Source organism: Cibotium barometz, chromosome 23 (genome assembly GCF_041138505.1).
Source record: "Cibotium barometz isolate CiBa-2024 chromosome 23, ASM4113850v1, whole genome shotgun sequence".
NCBI classification, from domain to species: Eukaryota; Viridiplantae; Streptophyta; class Polypodiopsida; order Cyatheales; family Cibotiaceae; genus Cibotium; species Cibotium barometz.
Genome location: NC_141068.1, coordinates 55,366,999 through 55,384,755, shown reverse-complemented (window position 1 = coordinate 55,384,755; position 17,757 = coordinate 55,366,999). Strand labels below are relative to the sequence as shown.

Genomic DNA, 17,757 nt, shown 5'->3' with positions numbered 1-17,757 from the left:
TGGAATTTCGAATCACGGTTCCCATGCTCTAGTAAGTGGAGCTGTAATCAATCCCCTCTTACGTCCACAAGCCTCCTCTAGCTGGAAGGACATGGGGGGAATCGCATGTGTACTAGAGAAGTACACCATCTGGGTCCTCTTGAGTCGGAAGCGCCCTAGAAGTGGTACTAGAATCTGTATCATTGTCGCGTCTTTGCCCTTTCTCTGAGATGAAGCCTTGCCCTTGGTCTTGTCCTTCTTCTTGGACGAACAGTCCTTGGACAGATGTCCTCTTCTCTTGTAAGAGAAGCAGCGACTCCGACGTTTCTTCTGAATTGAGGAAAGTGCTTGGTCAGAACCTGTTGACCGACACCTTCAACTTACCCTGTGAGACGAGGACGGACTCTTACTCCAATAGTAGGGAGCTAAGATCAACAAAATCCAACTGAGTGGATGTGACTTGGTACCGCAAAGATTGAGAAATCACATCATAGTTCGGAGGAAGCTTGGTTAATGTAAGAGCTGAGCAGAGGACAAAGCAGCACCCATAGCCAGTAATTGGTCATGGATAATCTTGGCCTTCATTTGAAACGACTGCATGGAACTGCCTTCTACCTTCAGGGAATAACAAAACGTAGAGCTACTCTTGCAAGGTAACTGTCCTCATCGACGAATCTCGAGCACAAAGATCCTCCAATTTAGACCATACCTGATGAGCACTGGTGAGAGTTTGCATGACCGGTGAGACCTCCTCTGTGATGGTCCGCACAAGCACTGAATGCGCCTTCAAATCCTGATTCTCCCAGTCTTGTAATCCTGCAAGGAATTCATCCTCTTGATCATGAGTCCCACCTCCTAGAGTTCTGAGGACGCTTGGGCTTCCCCTCAGTGCCATGAACAATATCCCGCAATACCTTGTGGATGAACCAAATCTGCATTTGAAGCTTTCAATGGGCATAGTTGGGTCCGTTCAACTTGTCATCCTTGTTCGTATAGGGGGGAGCCATACCCACAGCAACACGAAACACAAATCTCCGCTCTCAAAGACTCCTCTCAAGTGCTTTCCAACGAAGCAAGGCTCCAGAACCAATCAGCCCCCTCTCAAATCTGAGAGAGCCGGAATCTGGACAGCAGCAAAACAATCCAAGAAACCACCGGGAACGTCCTACCGGAAGGGTAGGGACTCGTAGAGGAAGAGGAAGATGTATAGCCACTTGTCTGGCAACTCCACACGCAAGAAGCTCACCACAACTGTTGCTGATAACAGAAAATGCAGCCAAAAAATCCAACGCTTGCCTCTGTAGACGGAAACGCAGCCAAGAAACTTCACAGCTTGCCTCTGTAGAAGAAAACGCAGCCAAGAAGATTGGCCGAAATCAAGAAGAGGACTGGCTGGACCAGAAACGCAGCAGAAGATTGAAACACAGCCACGGTTTGGGACTGATCTGCAGCAAGAACGAGCTATGGAAGAAAACGCAAGGCACAGATGAAGAAAATGGCGAGCTGAATGCAATGGAGCAGCTCAATAGCCTAAACCTAGGTGAATGATACCGTGTTGGAGAATGCACAGGCGGAAGCATAAACAAAACTAGAGATAGAGTAGAGAGAGCTTGTGTACAAGTTTAAAATTTCTTGAAGCTTTACAATAGCAATAGCTAGCAAGAGGATGTTGAACTTGTGCAAAAGATAACCATGTCGTGCCAGATGTTTAATGCTTGGAACTTCGAATCACGGTTCCCATGCTCCAGTAAGTGGAGCTGTAATCAATTCCCTCTTATGTCCACAAGCCTCCTCTAGCTGGAAGGACATGGGGGGAATTGCATGTGTACTAGAGAAGTACACCATCTGGGCCCTCTTGAGTCGGAAGCACCCTAGAAGTGGTACTAGAATCTGTATCATTGTCGCGTCTTTGCCCTTTCTCTGAGATGAAGCCTTGCCCTTGGTCTTGTCCTTTTGCTTGGACGAACAATCCTTGGACAGATGTCCTCTTCCCCTGTAAGAGAAGCAGCGACTCCGACGTTTCTTCTGAATTGAGGAAAGTGCTTGTTCAGAACCTGTTGGCTGACACCCTCAACTTACCCTATGAGACGAGGACGGACTCTTACTCCAATAGTAGGGAGCTAAGATCAACAAAATCCAACTGAGTGGATGTGACTTGGTACCGCAAAGATTGAGAAATCACATCGTAGTTCGGAGGAAGCTTGGTGAGGATAAGAGCTAAGTAGAGGACAAAGCAGCACCCATAGCCAGTAATTGGTCATGGATAATCTTGGCCTTCATTTGAAACGACTGCATGGAACTCCTCTGTGATGGTCCGCACAAGCATTGAATGCGCCTTCGAATCTTGATTCTCCCAGTCTTGTAATTCCGCAACGAATTCATCCTCTTGATCCTGAGTCCCACCTCCTAGAGTTTTGAGGACGCTTGGGCTTCCCCTCAGTGCCATGAACAATATCCCACAAAACCCTGTGGATGAACCAAATTTGCATTTGAAGCTTTCAATGGGCATAGTTGGGTCCTTTCAACTTGTCATCCTTGTTCGTATAGGGGGGAGCCATATCCACAGCAACAAGAAACACAAATCTCAGCTCTCAAAGACTCCTCTCAAGTGCTTTCCAATGAAGCAAGGCTCCAGAACCAATCAGCCCTCTCTCAAACTTGAGAGAGACGGAATCTGGACAGCAGCAAAACAATCCAAGAAACCACCGGGAACGTCCTACCGGAAGGGTAGGGACTCGTAGAGGAAGAGGAAGATGTATAGCCACTTGTCTGGCAACTCCACACGCAAGAAGCTCACCACAACTGTTGCTGATAACAGAAAATGCAGCCAAAAAATCCAACGCTTGCCTCTGTAGACGGAAACGCAGCCAAGAAACTCCACAGCTTGCCTTTGTAGAAGAAAACGCAGCCAAGAAGATTGGCCGAAATCAAGAAGAGGGCTGGCTGGACCAGAAAACGTAGCAGAATAGTGAAACACAGCCACGGTTTGGGATTGATCTGCAGCAAGGAGCTATGGAAGAAAACGCAAGGCACAGATGAAGAAAATGGCGAGCTGAATGCAATGGAGCAGCTCAATAGCCTAAACCTAGGTGAATGATACCGTGTTGGAGAATGCACAGGCGGAAGCATAAACAAAACTAGAGATAGAGTAGAGAGAGCTTGTGTACAAGTTTAAAATATCTTGAAGCTTTACAATAGCAATAGCTAGCAAGAGAATGTTGAACTTGTGCAAGGAAATGGATGAAATACAAGTGAAAATGAGAGGCCCTTATATAGTGAGGACAGAAGCTGGCCGATTGGCCCAAGACAATAATCCATGTGAAAATAGATAAAATGCCCAATAAATAGGGAGAGTCCCATAACACTTAGATGCACAATTCTAACACATACATTGAAATTTGGATCAGCTAGCTGATTTTCAGCAATTACCTCGTTGGATGAGCTCGACATGCCTCAAGATTTTGAGGATGTTGAAAGGGAAGAAATTCAATAGGTTAGAACAGTCCCGACTCCAAAGATGACTTCTCGGGACACTCGAGGGTTAGGTAGAGGGTAGAGTTTGCTTTTATGAGTAGTGTCATGGATATGGTAGAGCCACGTACTTATGAGCAAGCCAAAGGCATTTTACATTGAAAAATGCAATAAAATCAAACATGGGATCTTGTGGATTTGCCACTTGGCAAGAATGTGATTGGTTCTAAGTGGGTTTATAAAGTCAAGTGTAAATCTGATGGCAATAGTCGGATAAAGGCTAGACTTGTTGCCGAAGAATACTCTAAGGAGAAGAGAATTGACTATGATGAGACTTTTATTCCCATTTCAAAGATGACAATTGTCAAGGCGGTAACTGCTTTAGGAGTGTTGGAAACATGGATCCTCCCACTTCCCGGGGGGTCTCCCATCCCAGTTATGTTCCTGTACAAGCGCGCTTAACTGAGGTCTTCCACAAATTGGTCTAGCCATCCAGACCCCAAAACCTTAAGGTGTTAGGTGACCTCCGGTAATCCAATTTGTAGAAACCTCAACTTGCCAAGATTCAAACCCAGTCTCACCACGTGAGCTGGTTCTCTCTAGAAGTGTGGATTGCATCTCCAACACCCTTCCTCAAGCCAGACTTTGGTTGAGGTCTTAGCTTCCAAGCTCACAACCTGGGCTCTGATACCACTGTTGGAAACATGGATCCTCCCACTTCACGGGAGGTCACCCATCCTAGTAGCCATCCAGACCCCAAAACCTTAAGGGTGTTCGGTGACCTTCGGTAATCCAATTTGTGGAAACCTCAACTTGCCAAGATTCAAACCTAGTCTCACCACGTGAGCTGGTTCTCTCTAGAAGTGTGGATTGCATCTCCAACAAGCAGTACATCATGTTGGACATTAAAACTGCATTTTTGAATGGTGAACTTCAAGAAGAGGTTTATGTGTAGCAACCACTTGGATATGAGATTGTAAGACACAAAAAATATGTGTGCTTGTTAAGAAAGGCTCTTTATGGTTTGATCCAAGCTTCTAGAGCTTGATATCAAAAGATACATGCATGTCTAAGTAGCCGGGGGTTTCAGAATAGTCTAACTGAGAGCACTCTCTACATTTGAAAGAAAAAAGAAGATATGGTCCTTGGTGCTAGGCTTCATTAGGGTTGAGTCTGCCTTGTATCTCCGGAGCTCTGACAAAAACTTAACACACAAACCTTTGTATGAATGTATGCTGTGTGTGTGCACGTGGGGGGTGTGTGTTTGGGAGCATATATTGATATCAAGTTCTACACCCACTATTGGGCATTGATGACGTTAGTGGGGATGTTGTAGTATCTAGTCCATACTATGCATGACGGAGTTGATGGTTTATTGTCTTGTGGATGACTACCATTAGGTTATAAATTGCACTTTCTTATAAGGTGAATTTGGGCATGTTCTTGGATTCATCTAGGTATATATATATCATATTGCTCTATGTAGATGACATGATCATGACATGGAATAATGTAGAGGACATGCTCTTGGATCACGACATGCTGTTGGATCGTTTTATGTCAGAGGAGGTGAAATTCACTTTTATGGCTATAATGATTTAGATTGGGCTTGTGATTACGATGATAGATGACAATCCACAAGTGGATTGTTTATTGTTGGGCAAGTCACCGATTTCTTAGCTTAGCAAGAAACAATCCACTATGGCGGGCTATCGTCATGTGAAGCCGAGTATAGAGCAGTCTTCACTACCACGGCAGAGTGCATATAGTTGAGGGGGAGGTTGGTTGACATGGAAAATGCAGAGTGGTGGACTCCTATTCTCACATATAGTCAGTGCTATTGCCAATTGTTTATAATGCACAGATAAAGCACGTTGAGGCCCATTATCACTATGTGCGAGAGAGACTTTACACAGGCGACATCAATCTTGACACAACAAATCAGCAGGTGCAAGATATGTTAGGTCTTGTCTATTGTCCAACTCTAGACATCTTCACCAAGGGGCTTCCTAGAGGTAAGTCTGAAGCTTTTTGCAAAGCTTTTAAGTTTGGTATAGTTTGTGATCTGATGTGACTCATTACATTCACATTTCCATTACAAGGGGGATTGTGAAAGATATGATATTGGAAATGTGTATTATGCACACAGTTGCATAGAAACGCGTTTCATACAGGTTCGAAACGTACGAAACGTTTCGAAACGTTTCGTCCTGTATGAAACGCGTTTTTTTCATTATCCAATTTTTTTTATTTTTTTATTTTTTTATTTTTTTATTTTTTATTTTTTTTTGTGTGTGTACAATGTAGAGACGGATTGCATTGAGAGTTCTCTCCCAGGATTGCAGTTCAGGGCCTTGTGAGAGAAACTGGAGTACATGGGCTCTTTTTCACACGAAAATGAGAAATAGACTCTCCTCAGCACAATTGGAGAGGCTTGTCTTTTGTCATTGCAATCTCTGATTGCTAGAACAAAAGGGTCATCCCATTGAGCCTCGCCAAGTGAATCCAGATAAGATTGATATCATGAAGTGCAAGGAGATTCCCGACATTCCTCAGGAGGAGAGAGACATCTATTCTATGCTCTATGAGATCATGGCTCCGGCTCGCACTACAGGATCTTCTCGAGAGGCTAGTACTAGTGGTGCACCTGCACCTCTAGAGGATGAGGCATTTGAGGACTCGGCTACCGGCAGTGACCTTGAGAGTGAGGCTGCAAAGGCAAAAGATGCAGATGAGGATGAGCATGAGGATGCAGATGAGGATGCAGATAGTAGCTAGCAGCTGCTGCCAGTATCATTTTATTTGGACATGTTATTTAGTTTGAACTTTGGACATGCTATTTATTTTGATCTTGGATTTTGAGTCATGACTCATCACCCACGTGGTGATCCTTTTGATTTCTGCTTAGTCATCAGTAATCACCCACGTGATTTGTGATATCATCATATCTTACATGTATTTTGTTTTTATTGAAATGAATTCAATGTGGTCTCTTATAAGTTATGTCAACAGTTTTTTCTTTTCTATATTTCAAGTTAAAAATATACATGTTTTTTCTATTTTGTATGAAACCTTTTTTTACCCGTTTCTTACCTTTTATGAAACGTTTCAAAACGTATGAAACCCGTTTCATACCTGCCGTTTTTGAAACGCCTGGCAACTATGATTATGCATTAGTATTAGTTTGGTGACATTTTTCCTAGCAATAAGTCACATATAGACTATGATTTGCAGTTTATAAAATGACCATTGGATTAAAAGCCATGTGTCATGATCTCTTTTAATCTTGGTTCTAGTTAGGACTATACACGCATAGCTGTTGGGGTGTATGGTTGACATGTACGTGTGGTGCTTTCATCTTGTACTTGCACATTCTGTGTCTCTGAGGTAACCTATTCCAACATATCTCCCTCTTCCTTGCCTGGTGTAATTGCAAGGATGACTCAAGTGCGAGTCTCGAGAGATGGTCCCTAGAAAGTGTATATACATGCTGGTCTAGAAGAGGGCATTTGTGACCCAGGGTACTGCCCCAATCTCTGCTAGGACAGTACCATGTGGCACTGATGCTTTGCTCAACATCATTAGTTGTAGTCTCCCTATGCTCTTTGAGGACTCCACACCAAGAAACAGTCCCCTAAAAGGTGCACCATACATCGCTGTCAGTACCAGAGTGCCAAAGAGCCATCTCTTGGTATGGGGATCTTGGAAGTGGGCCTGAAAGCACTCTCTCCAAGCATACTAGGGATGCATAGCCCGCCAACTGAGCCTCAACGGCCACTGTCATGCAGAAGCATGGTCCTGTAAATGTCACCCCAAGGTATGCATACGACTTAATGATCTCCACTTGAGATCCTTTATAAAGGAAGGATAGCCATGATGTGACCTCATATGATGTATTGAAGACCATGACCTTGGTTCTGCCGAGATTGACTGTGAGGGTTCTCTCATCACAAAGCCTCTCAAGTGCCTCTAGATGTCTCTGTAACCCCTCGGCTGAATCTGATATCAAGACTATGTCATCTGCATATAACAAGATGAGTACTACCACGTGAGACAATGTTGGAACTTGAGCCTCTACCTCCAAATCTGTCCATGAAAGTTGATATCTTACCATTGTACAGGCCAAAGATGTGGGAGATAGTGGGCAGTTCAATGTCCATGTGTGTACATGAGAGAGAGAGAGAGAGAGAGAGAGAGAGAGAGAGAGAGAGAGAGAGAGAGAAAAAGAAAGTTATATTAACGTCCACGGGAGGCCGAATCCGACCTATGGGACAGATCAGGTACATCCATTTACATTCCACTCTGGGTATCGATGCCAAAGAGGCATAAAACTGAAAAAAAAAACTCAAAATGAACTCTTAAGAGTTTAAATTACAATGGGTTCTATTGCATCTAGTTCGAAATTGAGGTTCAAAATAAAAATAGCTATATTTCATCCATGGATGGATTTGCTCTTGAGGGGGGTGGGGTACGGAATTCTTTAATGATTGCTTGTCCTCCTCTGTATATTGCCCATTTGCCATTCTTTCTTGCTTCTTTAACTTTATTCAACTCTGCCGATTTGTGCTTGAGTTGTAGCGGGGTGAGTTCATCAGCTATCCATACCTTTGTCCCTTGGAGAGACCTTGTTTGCTTCATCACTGCTATTTTCTCATTGTTGTCCATATAGGAGACTTTTGCTTGTGTACCCTTTACTATAATAGAGATAGGGTCTCCTAAGTCCACGAAGGGGACTACTTTGCTCAGTTGTGCTGTAAGTACATCTGTATCTAATATGTAGTCTTCTCGAAGCTCTTGAGCTATGTCTGCCCTATCCCAGCCTTGAGGAAGACCACCGACTCTGAGAGAGAGAGAGAGAGAGAGAGAGAGAGAGAGAGAGAGAGAGAGAGAGGCTCCATTCATTATGCCAATTGATTTTTGTTTCGTTTCTCTCAACAGCAATAGCAGAGCTTCTTGACAATGCTATAGATGAGGTACGTCATCTATTTTGCCTTGCAGATTATTCTCTGATATTCTTTATATTTTAAGGTTATTTAAAAGCATTGTCTTTACTGCTGGCGCTTTGTTAAAGGTTTCAAATGGGGCGACCTTTGTTAGCGTGGACAAGGTTACAAACACTCTTGATAATACTCCTGCATTGCTGGTACAAGGTATGCTTTTTTCTAATTAGACAATGCCCTACTACAATCAACATCATGCAGCACATAATCCATATGTTATCAGTATGTACCTGTATTCTCATAAAGATAAGAAAATTGTATTGTTGCAGATGATGGAGGTGGAATGGACCCTGATAACATGAGACATTGCATGAGTTTAGGTTATTCACGAAAGACTTCAAATATGACGATCGGACAATGTATGCTTCTGTTATCTGTTTTTATTCAAGAAATAGTATCTCTTAAAAAGTGTACACAATAATGTGGCATCCTTTATTGCTAAGAGGTTTGACTATTGATTGATCTTTCCAAAGATTTATGGAAGTATGAAATAATGATTAGAGACCTTTCATTACTAAATGTAATTGAAACACCATTGGATCAAATGCCCTATGAGTGAATTGTTGTGAAGGGGAGGAGGTTTTGGTTTAGGGGTTAGAGAAGCGCCCCGCGGGGGGGGGGGGGGGTGTTGTTGGGTGTTGGTATTTGGAGCTTCATGTGTGCATGCCTGTCTCGTGTGTAAACGCCAGTTTGTGTCTCTGTATATGTGTGTGTGAACAGCCTCTTAAGGCTATAGATAAATCATAATATTTGTGTAGTAAGCAGTGATGTCATGGAGAATGCCATGCGTCATTGTTTTAATGTGTGTGAGTTAGTCCAAAGATAAGGCCTATGCCTATGAAAGCAATGTACTTGGTGAGGTTGTTTTGTTAAATATTAAAATTTAATAGTTATTAAATAGTAAGCAGTGATGTCATGGAGAATGCCATGCGTCATTGTTTTAATGCGTGTGAGTTAGTCCAAAGATAAGGCCTATGCCTATGAAAGCAATGTACTTGGTGAGGTTGTTTTGTTAAATATTAAAATTTAATAGTGATTAATGTGGGAATAAATAAGTGCTAGGTGGTTGAGTAACTAGCATTGAATGTAAGCGTTAAATAAAGCGGTTCCAATGTGTGTGAACAACTGCTAGTATGTACAAGTCTCTTGTGTAGCAATAGCCTCTTAAAGGGCATATGTGGTGGTGTCATATTTGGCATATGTGGTGGCATCATACTTAGAATATGTGGTGGAATCTAATTTAGCATGTGGGGTGGCATCACATCTAGCATTCTTGTGTACTCCCACAATCCCCTTAATGTACTTGTTGATTATCATCTCTCTTCCTCTTCTCCCCACTATTGTGAGGTTGTTCTCTAGGCATTAGCTAACATGACTCGTGCAAGTTTGTCTCTTTTGAGCAGTGTTTCTCTCTCTCTCTCTCTCTCTCTCTCTCTCTCTATCCCTCTCTCTTTGCAGCACACAATATGGAGCTGTTCGCTCCCTCATAGCCTGCTGTACAACTGTGCTAACTCTGATTATTGACATGGTATCAGTGCTTTGGCATGTGAGAGGAGTATTCTGTCGCCTTAAGCAGTAGAGAAGAATTCTGTGGACACAATTCCATCAACACAACAGAGGTGGATTCCATGAACGCCCATTGCCTATTCTGACCTTCATTGAGCTCTTTTGTCCATTCGACATCGGTGGCCTTCCTTCAATCAGGCGTCAATCGTTTGGGGCTTCCATAAGCATTTGTCAAGTATTTTGGGAGTTTTTTTGTTGCCGGTTCTTCTTTGACCGTTGCCATGAGGTGTTCAAACTAATGCCCTAGGTAGTCGACGCCCTTGTTGGCAGCTTTGTCTCTCTTTCACAGCATTAGAAAGCCATCCAGCCAACGATGCTCAGTCAAGGGTGATTTTCAGCTCATTGTTAGACGTGCTCCATCAAGCATGCTCATGAAGGATCAAGCAGCTATGGTGGGTGATAGGTGAAGGTCATGGCTAGAGAGAGAGAGAGAGAGAGAGAGAGAGAGAGAGAAACAAAGAAAGTTGTATTAATGTCTTCAAAAGGCCAAAATGACATATGAGACCAAAATGTTACATCATGTCCATGGAACACATCATCATGGTACTGAAAGTAAAACTAAAAGAAAATGTCCATGAAAAAAAACACAGAGCCTCAAGCTTTCGTATCAACCAAGAATATCTTGCATAGGGCGTTGCAACATGGTACCCAATGCCATGAGTTTGATATGGCGGTAGAAAGTTCCGGTAGTGGGAAATGATGGCTTTGATTCTCTTGAGGTGACTGGAGTGTGGGTGGCAGCCACTATGTCGGGGGCGTCGGGCTTTGCATAGCTCGGTGGCTCTGCCTAATGTCACTCCTCTCGGTCGGGCTCCTGCCTGAGTTTGGAGGTCGGGGGCAATGGGTGGATCATCTCTCGAGGCTCTAGTCAAGAAGAAGTTAGTGAGAGCTCTCTGTGCTCATCCTCGGGCGGGTGTAGTTGATTTGGCCGCAGAGGGATTCCCTGTGTTGGCTTTGATCCTCTTGAGGTGACGTGAGCGTGGGTGGCGGCCACTATGTCCGGGGCGTCGGGCTTTGCATAGCTCGGTGGCTCTGCCTAATGTCACTCCTCTCGGTCGAGCTCTTGCATCAGCTTGGAGGTCGGGGGCAGTGGGTAGATCATCTCTCGGGGCTCTAGTGAAGAAGAAGTTAGTGAGAGCTCTCTATGCTGGTCCTTGGGTGGGTGCAGGTGATCTGACTGTAGAGGGATTTCCCGTGTTTGCGGAGCTCTAGAAGAAAGAGCGCCAAGCATCTCTGGTCTGGAAAATCCATGATCCTAGAGTGTGGTCCAAATCCCTTTCGGAACAGGCAGTGGCACCTCCCCCTGATCTCATAGTATACTGCGCATGTGCATATATAATGAGTCTCTGTCTTAGCCTCTGTATGGCAAAGCTGGGATGGCTTGCCCTTTGGTGGAGTTGCTCTTGTCCCATATCTAGCTGTCTCCACTCTCAACTGCAGATATGTCCAATCGCATACCGCACCCCGAATGAGAGATGTGTATCCATGTATATGATGAAGCCGTCCTCCATCATGTGAAGAAGATTGTCTTCGTAGAAAGCCATCATCGTCCCTAGGGGTTGGAGGGGTGGATGTCAGGTCCTCTGAGTATCCAATCTCACAATGTCCTTCCTGATCACCTTGTTCAGTTCTACGCGGCTTAGAGCAAAGGAAGGGGCCTCTATGCTATACTGAAACGGTGGGAGTGCCCCCATCTGCATGTCATGCATGCCAAACCGAGTGCTTGCCTGTGCATACCAACATTGCGTGTCTCCATCAAGTGCCAGTTGTCTCGAGGACTCTATGGCAAGCCGAGGTTATATATCTAGCTCCCATAATTTGTGCCAGTATGTCACTGTCTGGAAAAGAGCCTCTGTCCTTATAGGGGCAGTCCCCATCTCCCCATCTCGGTTCGCACAATGTCATGTGGCACTGAAGGCTTATTCTTGAGAGAGAGAAAGAAAGAAAGAAAGAAAGTTGTATTAACGTCTTCAAAAGACGAAAATGACCTATGGGATCAAAAGGTTACATAATATCCATGAGGTACATCATCCTGGGTACAAAATAGTAATAAAGAAAGATAACAAAAATCTGATGACGTTAGTGGGGATGTCGTAGTATCTAGTCCATACTATGCATAATGGAGTTGATAGTTATATAGTCTTGTGGATTGACTACCATGAGTATATAACATGCACGTTCTTTAAAGGTGAGTTTGGGCATGTTCTTGGATTCATCTAGGTGTGTATATATATATATATATATATATATATATATATATATATATATATATATATATATATAAAATCTAATCTAGGTACATGAGCAAAGAGCTCTCATATCACCCTAATACATGCCTCATGTGCTGCTATGACATGGTGCTCAAGGTGGTAAAACTGAGTTGGCGCGAGAAGGTCCTGCGATAATGGGAGATGATGGCCCGGATCCTCTTGTGGTGGCATGGCTGTGGGCGAGGGCCATGGGGTCTGGGGTGTCGAGCTCTGCATACCTCCGTGGCTCTGTCGAGTGTCACACCTCTCGTTCGAGCTCTTGCACTAGCCTGTGGTCTGGGTATGATGGGTGGATCGGCCCTTGGAGTGTTGGTATGGAAGAAGTCGGTGAGAGCTCTCTGTGCTGGTCCTTGAGCAAGTACAGCTGATCTGGATGTCACTAAGGACTCCCTGTGTCTATGGAGCTCTAGAAGAAAAAGTCCCAAGCATCTTTGATCCTGGAAGTTCATGATCCTGGAAAGTGGTCCAAACCCAGCTCGGAAGAGGCAGTGGAACCTCCCCCGAATCTCATAGTATACAGGGCATCGATATATGAAATGATCCCAACGGGCTCTGTGTGACAGAGCTGGCATATCCTGTCCTCTGGTGCGGCCACCCTAGGCCCATATCTGGCAGTCTCTACTCTCAGCTGGTGGGACGAGGTGCGGATCTGGCCGATCGCACATCTCACCCCAAAGGATAGGTGTGTGTCCATGTAGCGTGGGCGGATGATGAACCCATCCACTGTTAGGCATAGGAGGTGATCTTTGTAGAAGGCCATCTTCGTCCCCAGTGGACGACTAGGTGATTTCCATGTCCTATGAGTATCCAGTTTAACAATGTCCTTCCTGATAACCCTGTTTCGCTCTGTGTGGGCTGATAGCAAATGACGGGGCCTCTATGTTGTACTGGAACGGGGGGAGTGCCTCCATCTGCATACCATACCGTGCATGCCAAACCAAGTGTCTACTTGTGCATACCAACACTCTGTATCTCCCTCAAGTGTTAACTGTCTCGAGGACTCCAGGGCTAGCCGGGGGTATCTATCAAGTGGAAGCTCCCATAGCCTATGCTTGTATGTCACTGTTTGGAATAGAGCCTCTGTCACTATCGGTGCAACCCCCATCTCTGCCCGCACAATCTCATGTGGCACTGATGGCTTACTCCTAATCATGCGTGAGATCATCGCCACTAGGGGCCTCTCCATCGGCTTTCACCCATCAGATACCTCCTTTGTATCTGGCTCGGCCGACTCTCTCCTCTGTCTCCTCTTGTGGTATAAGCCAGGATCGCAGATGGGGGCGCACCATAAAGTAGTGCAGGTGTAACTAGAAGTATCAAATAGCCAAAGCTTCGTCCTCGGCTCCTAAAACTGTATCTGTGAGCATTGCCTCTCTAGTGAGCCAAGGGCTGCATATCCCCTCATCAATCTAGCTTCGGCCGCCTTCCGCATCGAGAACTGAGGTCCAACAAAAGTAATCACAAGGTATACATTTGAGGTAACATACTCCACAGACTCTCCACTGTATGTAATCTGTATTGTAGATCTACTTTTCCACTGTGCGGAGGTTTTAAAGATCATGATCTTGGTCTTTCCAAGGTTCACAGTGAGGTCCCGGTCCTCGCAAAAGGCCCGTAATGCATCCAAATGCCTCTGCAGCCCTTGTGGTGAATCAGAAATAAGAACAATATCATCTGCATACAAGAGGATCGGTATCAGGACTCCTGCCAAATGTGCTCCTGATCCTCCCTGTTTGTCTATGTAAACCAAGATGTCGTCAATGTATAGACCAAATAGAGTAGGAGACAAGGGGAAGCCCTGCTTCACCCCGATAGTGTTGTGTGTGATCTTTGAGTCACCTCCTGGAGCCCGTACTCTCCCTGTGACTGACTAATAGAGTGTAATGATCCCCCAAAGCATCTCTACTGGCACTCCCATATCTTGCAGTCTCCTCATCAGTCTGGCCCGTGGGACGGTATCAAAAGTTGTGGAAATCCACAAAGCAGTAGTATATCCGATGCTCGTGAGCTCTCCCCTCCTCAGTGATCCCCTGTAGTGTAAAGATATGATCTAGTGTGGAGTGCCCTCTCTTGAAGCCTGCCTGCCTCAGTACTCTGAGTCTTTGCTCCTCGGACCATCTACTAAGCTCATGCTCCAAAATTGAACCATAAATCTTGGCCAATCCAAGGTGTGACCAATCATGATAGTCTTGTAGTTGTTGGGGTCCAAGGGGTCACCTGCTTTCAAGATAGGTACAATAGTATTCGATGACCAGTTGTTGATGGGGAAGCCCTCACATGTTAACCAGTAAAGGGTCTAGCGTGTCCCTAGCATGGGAGAAATTCTCGGTGAGGAGTCCATCATGATCCTGTCAATAGCTTCTCTCACCATGCTGAGGTGAAAGAAGGAAGAGTGTGGGGACAAGGTTCAGGTGGATGGGTTGTTCGGGGGCATGGTGGAGAGAGGTGGCATAGGTGTGCCACGTGCTGGGTGAAGTAATCGGAGTCGGAAGGCGATGATCCTGGAAGATCCTCCAGGCCTCCCTACAGTCCCTTCCAAGAAATAGTTGGTATAGCTCCTACTCAAGCGTGGCTAGGTAGGCTCTCTTCTTTCTCTGTGTGAGACGTCGAAAGATCACTCGCGCCTGTTGGTGAGTGGTGGATCCTAGCGCCATCTCCCGATGTAGACGGGCTCGGGTATCACGACATTCCTCATCGTACCAGCTATTCTATGGGACAGTCCCTCCTAGTGATGTAGGGGTGGTTGTGGAGTGCGGGAAGGCGGCTGCAACGGATGTATAGAGGGTGGGGTAGAGGTGTGTGGTAAGCTCATCAAGTGGGATGTGGGGGTCGAGGTCGGAGAGGATGTGGTAGACGTGATCAGAAATGATGGAAGAGGTCTCTCTGGTGAAGTGGTATGTCGAATGGTTATGGGGCAAAGCAATGGTTGGATGGTGTATCGGCATGTGAGGGAGAAGGCCAGGTATGCATGGTCGTCTGCAACACCGATGGGGCGAGGTGAGATGGTAAATTCTGGAATGAGTGGGATCAGAGGGAGGGATCCCATTAGATAGTCCATTGTACTGGCTCCATGTCCGAAGGGGTAGGAGGTGAAGGAGTTGGATCTAGGCCATCTAGCCAGTCCATTATAAATGGCTAGTCTATGAGCCCTGTCGAGGGCTAAGAGATGCTCTCCATAGTTTGTGCGGGCTGCCGTATCCTGTGATGTCCACTCTAGATCTGTACCCACCGTATCAATCTCTTGGTACATGGGATCATGTGTCTCAAAGAAGGGTACCTGTGCACCTGCGGTGGGGGCATTGAAGTCTCTAGCTAGGAGGATGTCCCCTAGACGGGAAAACTTCATATTGTCATCATAAAGGGGAAGGTACGGGGACTCTCCATGGGTGGCATATTTAGAAGTGGAGGGTGCAAAGTAGCACACTGCAAGGTAGATGTCTCGGGCCCTCTTTGTCTGGATCCTCACCCACAAAAACCGTGCAGCCTCAACTTGTCCGACCACCTGTATCACATGTTGAAGCTCCTCCCTGTATAGTAAAGCCACCCCTCCCGACCCCCGAGTACCCCCTACTATGTGTGGGTGTGGGCGATGAATAGACTCCCATCTATATCCTCTTACCTCTGGAAGCAGACTCCCTTGGCATTGACGTGTCTCTGTGTATAAGACCAAGTCTGTCCCTATAAATGTCTCCTCGAACAGACTTGCATCTATCCTCAAGGCGCCATTGCAGTTCCAAACCGCAATCTCTCTCTCTCTCTCTCTCTCTCTCTCTCTCTCTCTCTCTCTCTCTTTCTTTCTTTCTTTCTTTCTCTCTCTCTCTCTCTCTCTCTCTCTCTCTCTCTCTCTCTCTCTATATATATATATATATATATATATATATATATATATATATATATATATATGTAAATGATGCTTACCTTTGTTGCTTGCTTAGCCCTGGAGTCTTCACGACAGTTGCATCACAGGGAGACGGACCATGTTGATATGCACAGATGACAGCTTGGTATGAGACCTGTGAAATGCAGAGGTCTCATACCGAGAGAGAGAGAGAGAGAGAGAGAGAGAGAGAGAGAGAGAGAGAGAGAGAGAGAGAGAGAGAGAGAGAGAGATGAAATGATATATTAACGTCTTCAGAAGGCCAAAATGACCTATGAGACCAAAAAGGTTAGAACAATTGGTGGATCTGATATAATGTCTGTGTAAGAAAAGCTAAAAACAACTAAACAACTAACTGAAACTGAAACAACTATGAGGAAAAGTACGGTACTAGGAGCTCCTAATGGATAACATCTGGGAGGAAAACTCTAGCAACAAAGGTAAGCATCATACACATCACTATCCAAAGATGTCTATGGCGGATATCCTCAATGTCCTCCATGGTGAGTACTCTGACTGGACGTCTCCCATGCCGCGCTAGTATGGTCATGATCCTCTGTTGTAGTCTCCGTCGGTGTCGAGATGGGCCTCTCATCTTGGGGTGCCTGGATCGCCCCAGCTCTATAGTCCGATCAATCAGTGTACCTCTGGTGCGGCTATACTCTAGGGCTAGCTGCAATGCCTGCTGGCCTGACTGCTCAATCTTTGGTCGAAAGAAGTCTGTAATCTGCCTCTGTAGGTGTCTCTCCCTCTTTGATCCCCTCCCTCTCAGGAGACCCTCTCTATGTCTACGCAGCTCCAGCAAGTACAATCCGAGGCATCTCTGATCCTGGTATCTCATGACTCTAGAAAGTGGTCCGAAACCCTCTCTAAACAGGCAGTGAAAAGGGCTTCGTATCTCATAATATACTGGACAGTGACATATGTCATGTAACTTTGTCTCTCGCTCCATCTGGCACAGTTGACAAATCCTGGCCTCTGCTGGTACTCCTCTGAATCTGCCAGTCTCAATCTCTAGCTGGTGTGAGGATGTGCGCATCTGACCAATAGCACATCGTACCCCATGAGAAAGGTGAGTATCCATGTAGCTGGGTCTAATCACAAACCCATCCTCCGTGAGCTGGAGAAGATGATCTCTATAGAAAGCCATCTTCGTACCAAGTTCGTGTGTCGGTTGTATCCATGTATTCCTAGTGTCCAGCTGAGTCAAGTCCTGCCTGATAAGTTTGGTAATCTCTGCCCGTGTGAGAGAGAGGGAGGGTGCATCCAGGGAGTACTGAAATGGAGGTAGTTTGTCCATACTAAAGCCATGCAGTTGAAACCAAGCTGTCATGCAGTTGAAACCAAGCTGTCATGGAGTACTGAAATGGAGGTAGTTTGTCCATACTAAAGCCATGCAGTTGAAACCAAGCTGTCATTTGTGCATACCAACATGATCCGTCTCCCTGTGATGCCAACTGTCGTGAAGACTCCAGGGCTAAGCGAGCATATCTGTCTCTAGGGAGAGCCCTATAAAGGAGACTGATCGAGTGAGTGCCTCTACTACCAATGGGGGGGCAGCCATCTCTGCACGGATAATATCATGTGGTACAAA

At 45.4% G+C, this 17,757-nt stretch overlaps 1 protein-coding gene across 13 annotated transcripts in view; it reads left to right on the top strand.

Moving 5' to 3' along the window:
- The window catches only part of LOC147626114 (protein MICRORCHIDIA 2-like), a 109,667-nt gene that overhangs the window by 58,785 nt on the left and 33,125 nt on the right, over positions 1-17,757 (top strand). For all 13 annotated transcript variants that reach the window (XM_086817683.1, XM_086817681.1, XM_086817687.1 and 10 more), the window contains 3 exons: positions 8,389-8,423; positions 8,522-8,600; positions 8,720-8,809. In XM_086817683.1, coding sequence (XP_086673809.1) covers positions 8,389-8,423; positions 8,522-8,600; positions 8,720-8,809 — 204 coding nt within the window. The remainder of the gene's footprint in view (positions 1-8,388; positions 8,424-8,521; positions 8,601-8,719; positions 8,810-17,757) is intronic.